This window comes from Callionymus lyra, chromosome 2 (genome assembly GCF_982586985.1).
Source record: "Callionymus lyra chromosome 2, fCalLyr1.hap1.1, whole genome shotgun sequence".
In the NCBI taxonomy this organism is placed as follows: domain Eukaryota; kingdom Metazoa; phylum Chordata; class Actinopteri; order Syngnathiformes; family Callionymidae; genus Callionymus; species Callionymus lyra.
The window spans coordinates 3,210,423-3,226,650 of NC_141819.1; the positions used below are offsets into that span (position 1 = coordinate 3,210,423).

General features: G+C 41.8%; 1 protein-coding gene across 4 annotated transcripts in view; it reads left to right on the forward strand.

Moving 5' to 3' along the window:
• The window catches only part of polrmt (polymerase (RNA) mitochondrial (DNA directed)), an 89,319-nt gene extending 73,537 nt beyond the window's left edge, over nucleotides 1-15,782 (forward strand). Inside the window, exons 16-22 of one of the 4 annotated variants that reach the window (XR_015710476.1) lie at nucleotides 4,322-4,374; nucleotides 11,581-11,679; nucleotides 11,757-11,829; nucleotides 13,476-13,567; nucleotides 14,332-14,405; nucleotides 14,840-15,422; nucleotides 15,459-15,782. Coding sequence is in view for 1 of the 4 variants with exons in the window: in XM_087783252.1 (XP_087639378.1) it covers nucleotides 4,322-4,374; nucleotides 11,581-11,679; nucleotides 11,757-11,829; nucleotides 13,476-13,567; nucleotides 14,332-14,405; nucleotides 14,840-14,889 (441 nt within the window). In the remaining 3 variants the exon portion in view is untranslated. Of the gene's footprint in view, nucleotides 1-4,321; nucleotides 4,375-11,580; nucleotides 11,680-11,756; nucleotides 11,830-13,475; nucleotides 13,568-14,331; nucleotides 14,406-14,839 lie in introns of all 4 variants that reach the window. The other 3 variants (XR_015710477.1, XR_015710475.1, XM_087783252.1) reach the window with 3 other exon arrangements.
• The last annotated feature ends 446 nt before the right edge of the window (nucleotides 15,783-16,228 follow it).

A 16,228-nucleotide genomic window follows, 5' to 3' on the forward strand; every position in this document is an offset into this window, starting at 1 on the left:
AGAAGAGCCTACAAAAGCATAGACGAGCCTACAAAAGCGTAGAAGAGCCTACAAAAGCGTAGACGAGCCTACAAAAGCGTAGACGAGCCTACAAAAGCGTAGAAGAGCCTACAAAAGCGTAGACGAGCCTACAAAAGCGTAGAAGAGCGTACAAAAGCGTAGACGAGCCTACAAAAGCGTAGAAGAGCCTACAAAAGCGTAGACGAGCCTACAAAAGCGTAGAAGAGCCTACAAAAGCGTAGAAGAGCCTACAAAAGCGTAGACGAGCCTACAAAAGCGTAGACGAGCCTACAAAAGCGTAGAAGAGCCTACAAAAGCGTAGAAGAGCCTACAAAAGCGTAGAGGAGCCTACAAAAGCGTAGAAGAGCCTACAAAAGCGTAGACGAGCCTACAAAAGCGTAGACGAGCCTACAAAAGCGTAGAAGAGCCTACAAAAGCGTAGAAGAGCCTTCAAAAGCGTAGAAGAGACTACAAAAGCGTAGAAGAGCCTACAAAAGCGCAGAGGAGCCTACAAAAGCGTAGAAGAGCCTACAAAAGCGCAGAGGAGCGTACAAAAGCGTAGAAGAGACTACAAAAGCGCAGAGGAGCCTACGAAAGCGTAGAAGAGCCTATAAAAGCGCAGAGGAGCCTACGAAAGCGTAGAAGAGCCTATAAAAGCGCAGAGGAGCCTACGAAAGCGTAGAAGAGCCTATAAAAGCGCAGAGGAGCGTACTGCAGCGTGCTGCCGTGACCTCATTTTAAGTCATGTGCTCCATTACTCAAACTAGAGGTCACCTGACGTCGCCCTCGCCCCTCTAATGTCTCTCGCCCCAGTTAGTTGAACCCCGGAATGTTGGGAATCATCTTGACTGATATTTCCCAGAGTTCCTGCAAATCAAGGGTGTTTTGGTGACTGAAGACTATTCAAGAAATTATTTCACTTTCACGGTAGTATTTATTTGTCTGTAATCACACGCTGACCATTTTAAAATAAACACTAACGTGTTATATGAATGAATGTGTCCTGTGTCAGGAGATCCTCGCACTTGAACTGGATTGATTTCTATTTCGTCTGCGTCGTGTCGTTGATGTCAAGGTTCAGACAGGAAACGAGTGATAAAAGTAAAGTGCGTCTGTGCATTAACGGAATAAAACATTTGCAGACTTTTATTTCCTAACATGAGTTGATTATGTAACACATTCCTCCATGATAATAATAATAATCATTTTATTTACACAGCACTTTTTAAACCGTAGTTAGTTGATTTTCTAGACCAGGGTCACAAAGCGCTTAAAAAATCTGGACGAAGCTGGACGTACATGATGTAACTGGAGTATAAACAGGGCAGTACGGAGTCGACAGCTTGTCTTTGGTTCCCTCCGAGGCGTCCAAGGGTCAGCGAGGAAGTGACTCAGACAGATGGTCTCACAGCTGAGTGACCCTCGTGGCTCAGGAGCCTTCACTCCAGTCTGAGTGAAGATGATGGTGATGATGATGATGGTGATGATGGTGATGGAGGAGTCTTCACTCCAATCTGAGTAAAGATGATGATGATGAGGATGAGGATGATGATGAAGATGATCATGATGATGATGATGAAGGTGAGGATGAAGATGATGTTGATGTTGATGTTGATGATGATGATGAAGATCGAGATGAAGATGATGATGAAGATCAAGATGAAGATGATGATGATGATGATGATGATGATGATGGAGTCTTTACTCCAGCCTGAGTGAAGATGAAGATGATGATGATGATGAAGGTGAGGATGAAGATGATGTTGATGTTGACGTTGATGATGATGATCGAGATGAAGATGATGATGATGATGATGATGGAGTCTTTACTCCAGCCTGAGTGAAGATGAAGATGATGATGATGATGATGGTGATGGAGGAGTCTTCACTCCAATCTGAGTAAAGATGATGATGATGATGATGAAGGTGAAGATGATGTTGATGATCGAGATGAAGATGATGATGATGATGATGATGATGAAGATCAAGATGATGATGATGATGATTGAGGCTTTACTCCAGCCTGAGTGAAGATGATGATGATGATAATGGAGGTGAAGATGAAGATGAAGATGAAGATGATGTTGATGTTGATGATGATGATGAAGATCGAGATGAAGATGATGATGATGAAGATCAAGATGAAGATGATGATGATGATGGAGTCTTTACTCCAGCCTGAGTGAAGATGAAGATGATGATGATGATGATGAAGATCAAGATCAAGTTGATGATGGTGATGATGATGGAGTCTTTACTCCAGCCTGAGTGAAGATCAAGATGATGATGATGATGATGGTGATGATGATGGAGGAGTCTTCACTCCAATCTGAGTAAAGATGATGAAGATGAGGATGATGATGATGATGATGATGGAGGAGTCTTCACTCCAATCTGAGTAAAGATGATGATGATTATGAAGGTGAAGATGATGTTGATGTTGATGATGATGAAGATCGAGATGAAGATGATGATGATGATGATGGAGTCTTCACTCCAGCCTGAGTGAAGATGAAGATGATGATGATGATGGTGATGGAGGAGTCTTCACTCCAATCTGAGTAAAGATGATGATGATGATGATGATGAAGATCGAGATGAAGATAATGATGATGAAGATCGAGATGAAGATGATGATGATGAAGATCGAGATGAAAGTTGATGATGATGATGATGATGATGAAGATCTAGATGAAAGTTGATGTTGATGATGATGAAGATCGAGATGAAGATGATGATGATGATGATGAAGATCGAGATGAAAGTTGATGTTGATGATGATGATGATGAAGATCGAGATGAAGATGATGATGATGATGATGATGATGAAGATCGAGATGAAGATGATGATGATGATGAAGATCGAGATGAAGATGATGATAATGAAGATCGAGATGAAGATGATGATGATGAAGATGATGATGATGATGAAGATCGAGATGAAGATGATGATGATGATGAAGATCGAGATGATGATGATGAAGATCGAGATGAAGATCGAGATGATGATGATGAAGATCGAGATGATGTTGATGTTGATGTTGATGATGATGATGATGATCGAGATGATGATGATGAAGATCGAGATGAAGATGATGATGATGATGATGATGATGAAGATCGAGATGATGATGATGAAGATCGAGATGAAGATGATGTTGATGTTGATGATGAAGATGATGATGAAGATCGAGATGATGATGATGAAGATCGAGATGAAGATGATGATGATGATGAAGATCGAGATGATGATGATGAAGATCGAGATGAAGATGATGTTGATGTTGATGATGAAGATGATGATGAAGATCGAGATGATGATGATGAAGATCGAGATGAAGATGATGAAGATGATGATGGAGTCTTCACCACTTCCCAAATGAGATTATGGACGTGCATCAGTTCCGTCACAATATTGAATCGTCGAATCATCAGTTTTATTCCTTAAATGTTTCTTTAAGATTTAAGAAGAATTGAATTTAATCATTTGTACTTTTGAAATGTTCAACAAGTGTCTTTAAAATAAGTGACCTGAGTGAAGATGATGATGATGAGGATGATGATGGTCTTCACTCCAGCCTGAGTGTCTTTTAAATCATTGGATTTTCAAAATGGAATATCTTCAAAATAATCATCTTTGATATTCTCATTTAAAGTTAATGTTCTTAGTTCAATATTGTTTTTAATTCCTAGACTATAAACTAAAATGTTGGTAAAAACCAGTGAACTTTCAGTCAATCATGGGAAGACGATGACGAAAGAGTCTTCATGAGGGTCCAGAGCCACACGTCTGATGCTTCTTGTGGAACAGTTGGACGTAAAAGGCCACGAATAATAAATCCATTGATTATAAAAATATATATATATGTTCTTTTATCAGAATCAGAAAATAAAACTCCATAGGTTAAAAAGTATTTATTTAAATTCATTTTCTACCACTTTATCCCTTGTCGCGGGGAGACTGGAGTCCATCCCAGTATCATAGGGTGAGAGGCAGGGGACACCCTGGACAGGACGCCAGTCTGTCTCAGGACACACAAACACAGACAACCATTCACACACACACTCATACCTACGGACAATTTCCCTCAAGTTCTCAATCAGCCTCTGTATGTTTCTGGACTGTGGGAGGAAACCGGAGTGTCCGGAGTAAACCCACACAACACGGGGAGAACATACTAACTCCACACAGGAAGGTCATGAGTCGACTCCCGGCCGGAAGCGAACCCACAACCTTATGTTGACCCGAGAACGTCTGAGATGTTTATGATTGTTTGTCAAAACGGTCCTTCGTTCATGTCTTCTTCTCTCTCTCCCTCAGCGCACCTGTGACATGCAGTCGCTGACCTTCAGCATCTCGTACGACGCCACACAGTAAGTTCTCGTCTCTCGTCGCCTTCAAGTCTCACATAAGTACGACTGTTTCCATGGGTTCATGTTTCCAGTTCCAGACGAGACTCTCGGGTCACTGGAAACCTACTCATGGTGTCGTTTGAAAACTAAAACTTTCTTCAGACTTGTTTAATACTTTTGGGGATTCTGGAGTTTTACTGACGGAAAGATGATGATGATGATGAAGATATTGATGAAGATGATGAGGATGAAGATGATGAAGATGAAGATGATGATGAAGATGATGATGATGAAGAAGATGAATAAGATGATGATGAAGAGGATGATAATGAAGAAGATGATGATGATGAGGATGAAGATGAAGATGATGATAATGAAGAAGATGATGAGGATGAAGATGAGGATGAAGATGATGAAGATGATGATGATGATGATGAAGATGATGATGATGAAGAAGATGATGATGAAGATGATGAAGAAGATGATGAGGATGAAGATGATGAAGATGATGATAATGAAGAAGATGATGATGAAGAAGATGATGAGGATGAAGATGAGGATGATGATGAAGATGAATAAGATGATGATGAAGAGGATGAAGATGATGATGATGATGAAGAAGATGAATAAGATGATGAGGATGAAGATGATGAAGATGATGATGATGATGAAGAAGATGAAGATGAATAAGATGATGATGAAGAGGATGAGGATGAAGATGAAGATGATGATGATTATGATGATAGTGAAGAAGATGAAGATGAATAAGATGATGATGAAGAGGATGAGGATGAAGATGATGATGAGGATGAAGAAGATGATGATGAAGAGGAAGATGATGATGATGATGATCTTAATAAGGATGATGATGATAATTATGTTTTGATTGTTGACGGGTAAAGTAAAGTACAGGTACATAGACAATAGTTGCGTGTGTGTGTGTGCGTGTGCGTGTGCGCGTGTGTGTGTGTGTGCGTGTGCGCGTGTGTGTGCGTGTGTGTGCGTGTGTGTGTGTGTGCGTGTGTGTGTGCGTGCGCGTGCGCGTGTGTGCGTGTGTGCGCGTGTGTGCGCGTGTGCGTGCGTGCGTGCGTGTGTGTGTGTGTGTGTGTGCAATAAAGAGAAGAGATGAAGTAGATTATTCTATAAATAAACCTTCATGTCGTGAGGTGTGAGAGGAAATAGATGAGCAGAGAAAGACAACAGTGAGGAGGAGACGCTCGTCACGGCGTTGTCTTCACAGCGTTGTTGTCACAGCGTTGTCTTCACAGCGTTGTCTTCACAGCGTTGTTGTCACAGCGTTGTCTTCACAGCGTTGTCTTCACAGCGTTGTCTTCACAGCGTTGTCTTCACCTCTGTGTCGTCACAGTGTTGTCATCACAGCGTTGTCTTCACAGCGTTGTCTTCACAGCGTTGTCTTCACAGCGTTGTCTTCACCTCTGTGTCGTCACAGTGTTGTCATCACAGCGTTGTCTTCACAGCGTTGTCTTCACAGCGTTGTCTTCACAGCGTTGTCTTCACAGCGTTGTCTTCACAGCGTTGTCTTCACAGCGTTGTCTTCACCTCTGTGTCGTCACGGTGTTGTCGTCACAGCGTTGTCTTCACAGCGTTGTCTTCACAGCGTTGTCTTCACAGCGTTGTCTTCACAGCGTTGTCTTCACAGCGTTGTCTTCACCTCTGTGTCGTCACAGTGTTGTCATCACAGCGTTGTCTTCACAGCGTTGTCTTCACAGCGTTGTCTTCACAGCGTTGTCTTCACAGCGTTGTCTTCACCTCTGTGTCGTCACAGTGTTGTCATCACAGCGTTGTCTTCACAGCGTTGTCTTCACAGCGTTGTCTTCACAGCGTTGTCTTCACAGCGTTGTCTTCACAGCGTTGTCTTCACCTCTGTGTCGTCACAGTGTTGTCATCACAGCGTTGTCTTCACAGCGTTGTCTTCACAGCGTTGTCTTCACAGCGTTGTCTTCACCTCTGTGTCGTCACGGTGTTGTCGTCACGGTGTTGTCGTCACGGTGTTGTCGTCACGGTGTTGTCGTCACGGTGTTGTCGTCACGGTGTTGTCTTCACCTCTGTGTCCTCACAGTGTTGTCGTTACGGTGTTGTTGTCACCTCATGTGTCGTCACTTCTGTGTCGTCACAGCGTTGTCTTCATCTCTGTTTCGTCCTCACGGTGTTGTCGTCACAGTGTTGTCTTCACCTCTGTATCCTCACAGTGTTGTCGTTACGGTGTTGTTGTCACCTCATGTGTCGTCACTTCTGTGTCGTCACAGCGTTGTCTTCATCTCTCTTTCGTCCTCACGGTGTTGTCGTCACAGTGTTGTCGTCACAGTGTTGTCTTCACCTCTGTGTCTTCACCTCTGTGTCGTCACAGTGTTGTCGTCACAGTGTTGTCGTCACAGGGTTGTCGTCACAGGGTTGTCTTCACCTCTGTGTCGTCACGGTGTTGTCGTCACGGTGTTATCGTCACGGTGTTGTCGTCACGGTGTTGTCGTCACGGTGTTGTCGTCACAGTGTTGTCGTCACAGTGTTGTCATCACAGTGTTGTCTTCACCTCTGTGTCCTCACATTGTTGTCGTCACGGTGTTGTCATCACACTGTTGTCGTCACCTCTGTGTCGTCACAGTGTTGTCGTCACAGTGTTGTCGTCACAGTGTTGTCTTCACCTCTGTGTCCTCACATTGTTGTCGTCACGGTGTTGTCGTCACGGTGTTGTCGTCACGGTGTTGTCGTCACGGTGTTGTCGTCACCTCTGTGTCGTCACGGTGTTGTCGTCACAGTGTTGTCGTCACAGTGTTGTCGTCACAGTGTTGTCGTCACAGTGTTGTCTTCACCTCTGTGTCCTCACATTGTTGTCGTCACGGTGTTGTCATCACACTGTTGTCTTCACCTCTGTGTCGTCACGGAGTTGTCGTCACAGTGTTGTCGTCACAGTGTTGTCTTCACCTCTGTGTCCTCACATTGTTGTCGTCACGGTGTTGTCATCACACTGTTGTCGTCACCTCTGTGTCGTCACGGTGTTGTCGTCACAGTATTGTCGTCACGGCGTTGTCGTCACGGCGTTGTCATCACGGCGTTGTCGTCACAGGGTTGTCTTCACCTCTGTGTCGTCACAGTGTTGTCGTCACAGTGTTGTCATCACAGTGTTGTCATCACAGTGTTGTCTTCACCTCTGTGTCGTCACTGCGTTGTCTTCACAGTGTTGTCTTCACCTCTGTGTCGTCACGGTGTTGTCATCACAGCGTTGTCTTCACAGCGTTGTCTTCACAGCGTTGTCTTCACAGCGTTGTCTTCACAGCGTTGTCTTCACAGCGTTGTCTTCACAGTGTTGTCTTCACCTCTGTGTCGTCACAGTGTTGTCATCACAGCGTTGTCTTCACAGCGTTGTCTTCACAGCGTTGTCTTCACAGCGTTGTCTTCACAGCCTTGTCTTCACAGCGTTGTCTTCACCTCTGTGTCGTCACGGTGTTGTCGTCACAGCGTTGTCTTCACAGCCTTGTCTTCACAGCGTTGTCTTCACAGCGTTGTCTTCACCTCTGTGTCGTCACAGTGTTGTCATCACAGCGTTGTCTTCACAGCGTTGTCTTCACAGCGTTGTCTTCACAGTGTTGTCTTCACCTCTGTGTCGTCACAGTGTTGTCATCACAGCGTTGTCTTCACAGCGTTGTCTTCACAGCGTTGTCTTCACAGCGTTGTCTTCACAGCGTTGTCTTCACAGCGTTGTCTTCACAGCGTTGTCTTCACAGCGTTGTCTTCACAGCGTTGTCTTCACCTCTGTGTCGTCACAGTGTTGTCATCACAGCGTTGTCTTCACAGCGTTGTCTTCACAGCGTTGTCTTCACAGCGTTGTCTTCACCTCTGTGTCGTCACGGTGTTGTCGTCACGGTGTTGTCGTCACGGTGTTGTCGTCACGGTGTTGTCGTCACGGTGTTGTCGTCACGGTGTTGTCTTCACAGTGTTGTCGTCACAGTGTTGTCATCACAGTGTTGTCATCACAGTGTTGTCTTCACCTCTGTGTCGTCACTGCGTTGTCTTCACAGTGTTGTCTTCACCTCTGTGTCGTCACGGTGTTGTCATCACAGCGTTGTCTTCACAGCGTTGTCTTCACAGCGTTGTCTTCACAGCGTTGTCTTCACAGCGTTGTCTTCACAGCGTTGTCTTCACAGTGTTGTCTTCACCTCTGTGTCGTCACAGTGTTGTCATCACAGCGTTGTCTTCACAGCGTTGTCTTCACAGCGTTGTCTTCACAGCGTTGTCTTCACAGCGTTGTCTTCACAGCGTTGTCTTCACAGCGTTGTCTTCACCTCTGTGTCGTCACGGTGTTGTCGTCACAGCGTTGTCTTCACAGCGTTGTCTTCACAGCGTTGTCTTCACAGCGTTGTCTTCACAGCGTTGTCTTCACAGCGTTGTCTTCACCTCTGTGTCGTCACAGTGTTGTCATCACAGCGTTGTCTTCACAGCGTTGTCTTCACAGCGTTGTCTTCACAGCGTTGTCTTCACCTCTGTGTCGTCACAGTGTTGTCATCACAGCGTTGTCTTCACAGCGTTGTCTTCACAGCGTTGTCTTCACAGCGTTGTCTTCACAGCGTTGTCTTCACAGCGTTGTCTTCACAGCGTTGTCTTCACCTCTGTGTCGTCACAGTGTTGTCATCACAGCGTTGTCTTCACAGCGTTGTCTTCACAGCGTTGTCTTCACAGCGTTGTCTTCACAGCGTTGTCTTCACAGCGTTGTCTTCACAGCGTTGTCTTCACCTCTGTGTCGTCACAGTGTTGTCATCACAGCGTTGTCTTCACAGCGTTGTCTTCACAGCGTTGTCTTCACAGCGTTGTCTTCACAGCGTTGTCTTCACCTCTGTGTCGTCACAGTGTTGTCATCACAGCGTTGTCTTCACAGCGTTGTCTTCACAGCGTTGTCTTCACAGCGTTGTCTTCACAGCGTTGTCTTCACCTCTGTGTCGTCACGGTGTTGTCGTCACGGTGTTGTCGTCACGGTGTTGTCGTCACGGTGTTGTCGTCACGGTGTTGTCGTCACGGTGTTGTCTTCACCTCTGTGTCCTCACAGTGTTGTCGTCACGGTGTTGTTGTCACCTCATGTGTCGTCACTTCTGTGTCGTCACAGCGTTGTCTTCATCTCTGTTTCGTCCTCACGGTGTTGTCGTCACAGTGTTGTCTTCACCTCTGTATCCTCACAGTGTTGTCGTTACGGTGTTGTTGTCACCTCATGTGTCGTCACTTCTGTGTCGTCACAGCGTTGTCTTCATCTCTCTTTCGTCCTCACGGTGTTGTCGTCACAGTGTTGTCGTCACAGTGTTGTCTTCACCTCTGTGTCTTCACCTCTGTGTCGTCACAGTGTTGTCGTCACAGTGTTGTCGTCACAGGGTTGTCGTCACAGGGTTGTCTTCACCTCTGTGTCGTCACGGTGTTGTCGTCACGGTGTTATCGTCACGGTGTTGTCGTCACGGTGTTGTCGTCACGGTGTTGTCGTCACAGTGTTGTCGTCACAGTGTTGTCGTCACAGTGTTGTCGTCACAGTGTTGTCTTCACCTCTGTGTCCTCACATTGTTGTCGTCACGGTGTTGTCATCACACTGTTGTCTTCACCTCTGTGTCGTCACGGAGTTGTCGTCACAGTGTTGTCGTCACAGTGTTGTCTTCACCTCTGTGTCCTCACATTGTTGTCGTCACGGTGTTGTCATCACACTGTTGTCGTCACCTCTGTGTCGTCACGGTGTTGTCGTCACAGTGTTGTCGTCACAGTGTTGTCTTCACCTCTGTGTCCTCACATTGTTGTCGTCACGGTGTTGTCATCACACTGTTGTCGTCACCTCTGTGTCGTCACGGTGTTGTCGTCACAGTATTGTCGTCACGGCGTTGTCGTCACGGCGTTGTCATCACGGCGTTGTCGTCACGGTGTTGTCGTCACAGGGTTGTCTTCACCTCTGTGTCGTCACAGTGTTGTCGTCACAGTGTTGTCGTCACAGTGTTGTCATCACAGTGTTGTCATCACAGTGTTGTCTTCACCTCTGTGTCGTCACTGCGTTGTCTTCACAGTGTTGTCTTCACCTCTGTGTCGTCACGGTGTTGTCGTCACAGGGTTGTCGTCACAGGGTTGTCTTCACCTCTGTGTCGTCACGGTGTTGTCTTCACCTCTGTGTCGTCACGGTGTTGTCTTCAATTCTGTGTCGTCACATTGTTGTCGTCACAGTGTTGTCATCACAGTGTTGTCGTCACCTCTGTGTCGTCACAGTGTTGTCGTCACCTCTTTGTCGTCACAGTGTTGTCATCACGGTGTTGTCCTCACAGGGTTGTCCTCACAGGGTTGTCCTCACGGTGTTGTCGTCACTGTGTTGTCGTCACGGTGTTGTCGTCACGGTGTTGTCATCACGGTGTTGTCCTCACAGGGTTGTCCTCACAGGGTTGTCCTCACAGGGTTGTCCTCACGGTGTTGTCGTCACCTCTGTGTCGTCACAGTAAATTCAAATACACATTGTGATGTCATAACACTCACACAACACAAATACACATTGTGATGTCATAACACTCACACAACACAAATACACATTGTGATGTCATAACACTCACACAACACAAATACACATTGTGATGTCATAACACTCACACAACACAAATACACATTGTGATGTCATAACACTCACACAACACAAATACACATTGTGATGTCATAACACTCACACAACACAAAGACACATTGTGATGTCATAACACTCACACAACACAAATTCACATTGTGATGTCATAACACTCATACAACACAAATACACATTGTGATGTCATAACACTCACACAACACAAATTCACATTGTGATGTCATAACACTCACACAACACAAATACACATTGTGATGTCATAACACTCACACAACACAAATTCACATTGTGATGTCATAACACTCACACACGTGTGCAAGTTCAGCTTCTCTCAAGCAAACAAATGGATTTTTAAACTGTGAGAGAAACATGACGACACGAGCTACACACTCTTGATGGTTTAAGTAGCTACACAGTTGTGCGACTCTTAAACCAACGACCTTGAACAGTTCACTAACGGAAACGAGTGTTTTTTTTCACTCTCATTCCAAGCGTCATTCAAACGTGACGAAGGAAACCTTGAGAGATTCGATGGATCGTCGTCACAAAAGTTTCATCTTTCATTGAGTCGCTGGAGTCTCTTCATGGTTGGTTCTGGTCTGACGTGACCTTGACTCTGTCCTCAGGAGACCAGACGTGCTGAAGCAGAAGAACGCCTTCCCTCCCAACTTCATCCACTCTCTGGACTCCACACACATGATGCTGACGGCGCTGCACTGCTACAGGTGAGCCTCACCTGTGCGAGACAGAAGTCAAGATGTATCTATATATGAATTCAATGTGTTTACTTGTTGTTTTTCAGTCATGGTTTGACGTTCGTCTCAGTTCACGACTGCTTCTGGACACATGCAGTGACCGTGGACACCATGAACCAGGTACTTGTTAATGACTAGTTATTACTTGAACTGTTATTAATCAATCAATCTTATCCTAGTTTATTATTAGTACAGTTTTAAACAATCCTACTTATGTTTCTTTGTTCATTTCTAACTTATCAAACAATTTTCAACTATAATCAAACAATTTTCAACGTTAATCAAACAATTTTCAACTATAATTAAACAATTTTCAACAATAATCAAATAATTTTCAACTATAATCAAACAATTTTCAACTATAATCAAATAATTTTCAACTATAATCAAACAATTTTCAACTGTAATCAAAAAAATTTCAACAATAATCAAACAATTTTCAACGTTAATCAAACAATTTTCAACTATAATCAAAGAAATTTCAACTAAAATCAAACAATTTTCAACTAAAATCAAACAATTTTCAACTATAATCAAACAATTTTAAACTAAAATCAAACAATTTTCAACTATAATCAAACAAATTTCAACTATAATCAAACAATTTTTAACTAAAATCAAACAATTTTCAACTATAATCAAACAATTTTCAACTGTAATCAAACAATTTTCAACTGTAATCAAACAATTTTCAACTATAATCAAACAATTTTCAACTAAAATCAAACAATTTTCAACTATAATCAAACAATTTTCAACTGTAATCAAACAATTTTTAACTAAAATCAAACAATTTTCAACTAAAATCAAACAATTTTCAACTATAATCAAACAATTTTCAACTATAATCAAACAATTTTCAACTATAATCAAACAGTTTTCAACTATAATCAAACAAATTTCAACTAGAATCAAACAATTTTCAACTAAAATCAAACAATTTTCAACTATAATCAAACAATTTTCAACTAGAATCAAACAATTTTCAACTAAAATCAAACAATTTTCAACTATAATCAAACAATTTTCAACTATAATCAAACAGTTTTCAACTATAATCAAACAAATTTCAACTATAATCAAACAATTTTTAACTAAAATCAAACAATTTTCAACTGTAATCAAACAATTTTCAACTATAATCAAACAATTTTCAACTATAATCAAACAATTTTCAACTATAATCAAACAATTTTCAACTAGAATCAAACAATTTTCAACTAAAATCAAACAATTTTCAACTAGAATCAAACAATTTTCAACTAGAATCAAACAATTTTCAACTATAATCAAACAATTTTCATCTATAATCAAACAATTTTCAACTAGAATCAAACAATTTTCAACTAGAATCAAACAATTTTCATCTATAATCAAACAATTTTCAACTATAATCAAACAATTTTCAACTAAAATCAAACAATTTTCAACTAGAATCAAACAATTTTCAACTAAAATCAAACAATTTTCAACTAAAATCAAACAATTTTAACTAAAATCAAACAATTTTCAACTGTAATGTTAACGTTAATCAAAGAAGATCTTAAGATGTATATAATGAAGATCTTAAGAGAGAACAACAGAAGCTCATGCTTCATAAATGAATAAAAAAAAGTGTAAAATCTAAATTCACCACAGTTTTCTCAGCCGTGTTCAAAGGTTCTGATGAAGCTCAAAACTCGACCTCATTATCAGGTTCTTGAAGAAGCTTCGGCTCAAGATCTTTATCTTCATCTTCACTCGTTTCTCCTCCTTCTCTCCGTCAGATGTGCAGAGAACAGTTTGTCGTTCTTCACAGTCAACCCATCCTGGAGGACCTGTCCCGGAACCTCATCCTCAAGTTCTGCACCGGACTGCCGTGAGTCGCAGGCCCCTTGCCCTGACTAGCTGGGACACAACTTTGGAACGATCTTCTCTCTCTTTGCTCTTGATGATCTACTGACTCCTTTAAGAAACATCTTAAGACGTTTCTATTTGTTCAGGCTTTTCCTTGAATTTCTGGAACTCCTGTGTTGTTCTCAGTATTATCTTGATCTTTAAAGTATGTACTTTTTTGAGTATTGTTTTGATTGTTTAAGCGCTTTGTGACCCTGGTCTCAAATAATAATCTCTATTTATATAGCGCCTATATAAATAAATATTACATACTTACTTACTTACAACAACATTTTGTTGGAGATTAAAAGATGAATCTTCTTGTACTTTGTATTTAACTAAGATTATGAATTATTTCCATATTCTTTTAAAACTGACAAGTTTTAATCTTAAGAGTTATTATATTAACTGTTTAATTGTTGAACAAAAATGTTCAATTAGTGACTTATTTTGTCTTTTTGACGCTGAATATCTTGATCTTTTACATCCGTCGTCATTGAAATTCATTTTTTTATTCAAACTTACAATTAAATGGAAAGAACTAGATTTTTTAAGCTTTTAAAATGACAAGTAAAGAAAAGAATCGACTTCTTAAGATGATGACATTAGAGAAAAATATATATTTATTTACAATAACAAACTCTGCTGGTCATAATGGATGTGTTTTCAAATGTTTATAAAGCGATAATAACTGGCCTGGGCGTCGATCACATGATGAGTCGTCAGCGACTGATGATGTTCTTTCAGGAGCAACGTGAGCAAGAAGAACTTCAAGGGCTATCGAGACCTGCTGCTGCTTCTGTCCAACGTTCCTCAGAAAGGTCGGAGTTCGTTCATGCTTGTTGTTTATTTGTTGATATTTATTTATTCAACGTTTAATCTGGATTCACTATAAAAACACCAGAGCTGCTCTCAGCCAATCAAACGACGCGCAGACGGTCACATGACTGATGACACTTTTATATCTTTTTATGTTGAATTTTAATGATTTGAACTCAAAAATATTCAACTTAAAACATGTATTTTTGAATGAAATCAGAAAATCAACAATGTGTTGTTTATAAATGAAACGTTTTATAAAGACCTTCAATCTGCTGTGTTTTTAACGGTTGCCAAGCAACGAAATTTCGTTGCCAGTTCCCTGCTGTGTTTCCTGAGCAGTGACAATAAAAGAAGGTCTAAAGTCAAACTGTGTAAATGCTGAGGTGCATCATGGGAAGTGTTGACCTGTTGAATCTTCTTGTCGTGTCTGCAGGAGACTTTGATCTGGATCTGGTGAAACAATCCAAGTATTTCTTCAGCTGAGACTCCATGATGTTCGGCGTCTGTGGGACTCGTGTGGATCCTGGTGGACTCACTGAAGATCCATGGAGGTCTGACTTTGATCCATGAGACTTTGATCCATGAGACTTTGATCCATGAGACTTTGATCCGTGAAGGTCCGACTTTGATCCATGAAGGTCCGACTTTGATCCATGAAGGTCCGACTTTGATCCATGAAGGTCCGACTTTGATCCATGAAGGTCCGACTTTGATCCATGAAGGTCCGACTTTGATCCATGAAGGTCCGACTTTGATCCATGAAGGTCTGACTTTGATCCATGAAGGTCCGACTTTGATCCATGAAGGTCCGACTTTGATCCACGAAGGTCCGACTTTGATCCACGAAGGTCCGACTTTGATCCACGAAGGTCCGACTTTGATCCACGAAGGTCCGACTTTGATCCATGAAGGTCCGACTTTGATCCATGAAGGTCCGACTTTGATCCATGAAGGTCTGACTTTGATCCATGAAGGTCCGACTTTGATCCATGAAGGTCCGACTTTGATCCATGAAGGTCTGATTTTGATCCATGAGACTTTGATCCACGAAGGTCCGACTTTGATCCATGAAGGTCCGAACTGGATTCCATGAAGGTCCGACTTTGAGTGTGTAATTACAAGAGTGTGTGTGTGTGCGTGTGTGTGTGTGTGTGTGTGTGTGTGTGTGTGTGTGTGTGTGTGTGTGTGTGTGTGTGTGTGTGTGTGTGTTCATTCAGGGTGATGAAGCTCACAAGTGTCAAAGGTTCTGATGTTTGTTTTGTTTCATGGAGAACTTTGATAAACGTGTCACTGGAGAAACACAAACAAGAGACATTATAATATAAACTTGTAAATTAAACACTTTTGTTTAAAGATTTTTTTAATAAACGTGTCGATGAAAATATCACAACTTTTCTTAAATCCAGTGTTTTTGATTCTTGTTCTTGTTTTGACTTGTTTTGTCGACTTGAATCTTCTGCCTCCTTGACCTTTGACCTCCCACTGAAACCTTCAGGTCAAGATCATTTTTAAGTTTCAGTTTCTTGATTGACAGCGGCTGTGATCAGAACATTATCCTGATTCTATTTTCACCATCAAGACTTAAACAAACAAAAAAATTGAACCTGAAAGAAAAATCAAAACGTAAGAAAATAAAGTTTTAAGTTTAAGTTTATTGAAATAGTTGATATTACAGAAGTATTTACTACATTTAAATATCTTCAGTTTAATCGTCCTTGTTGGTCACATGGTTCAGGGGAGTCGAACTCATGGAGCTCACATGGAATAATGACTTCATATAATGATAAGAATAAGAATGTTTTTATCAAATTCTTCTCTGCTG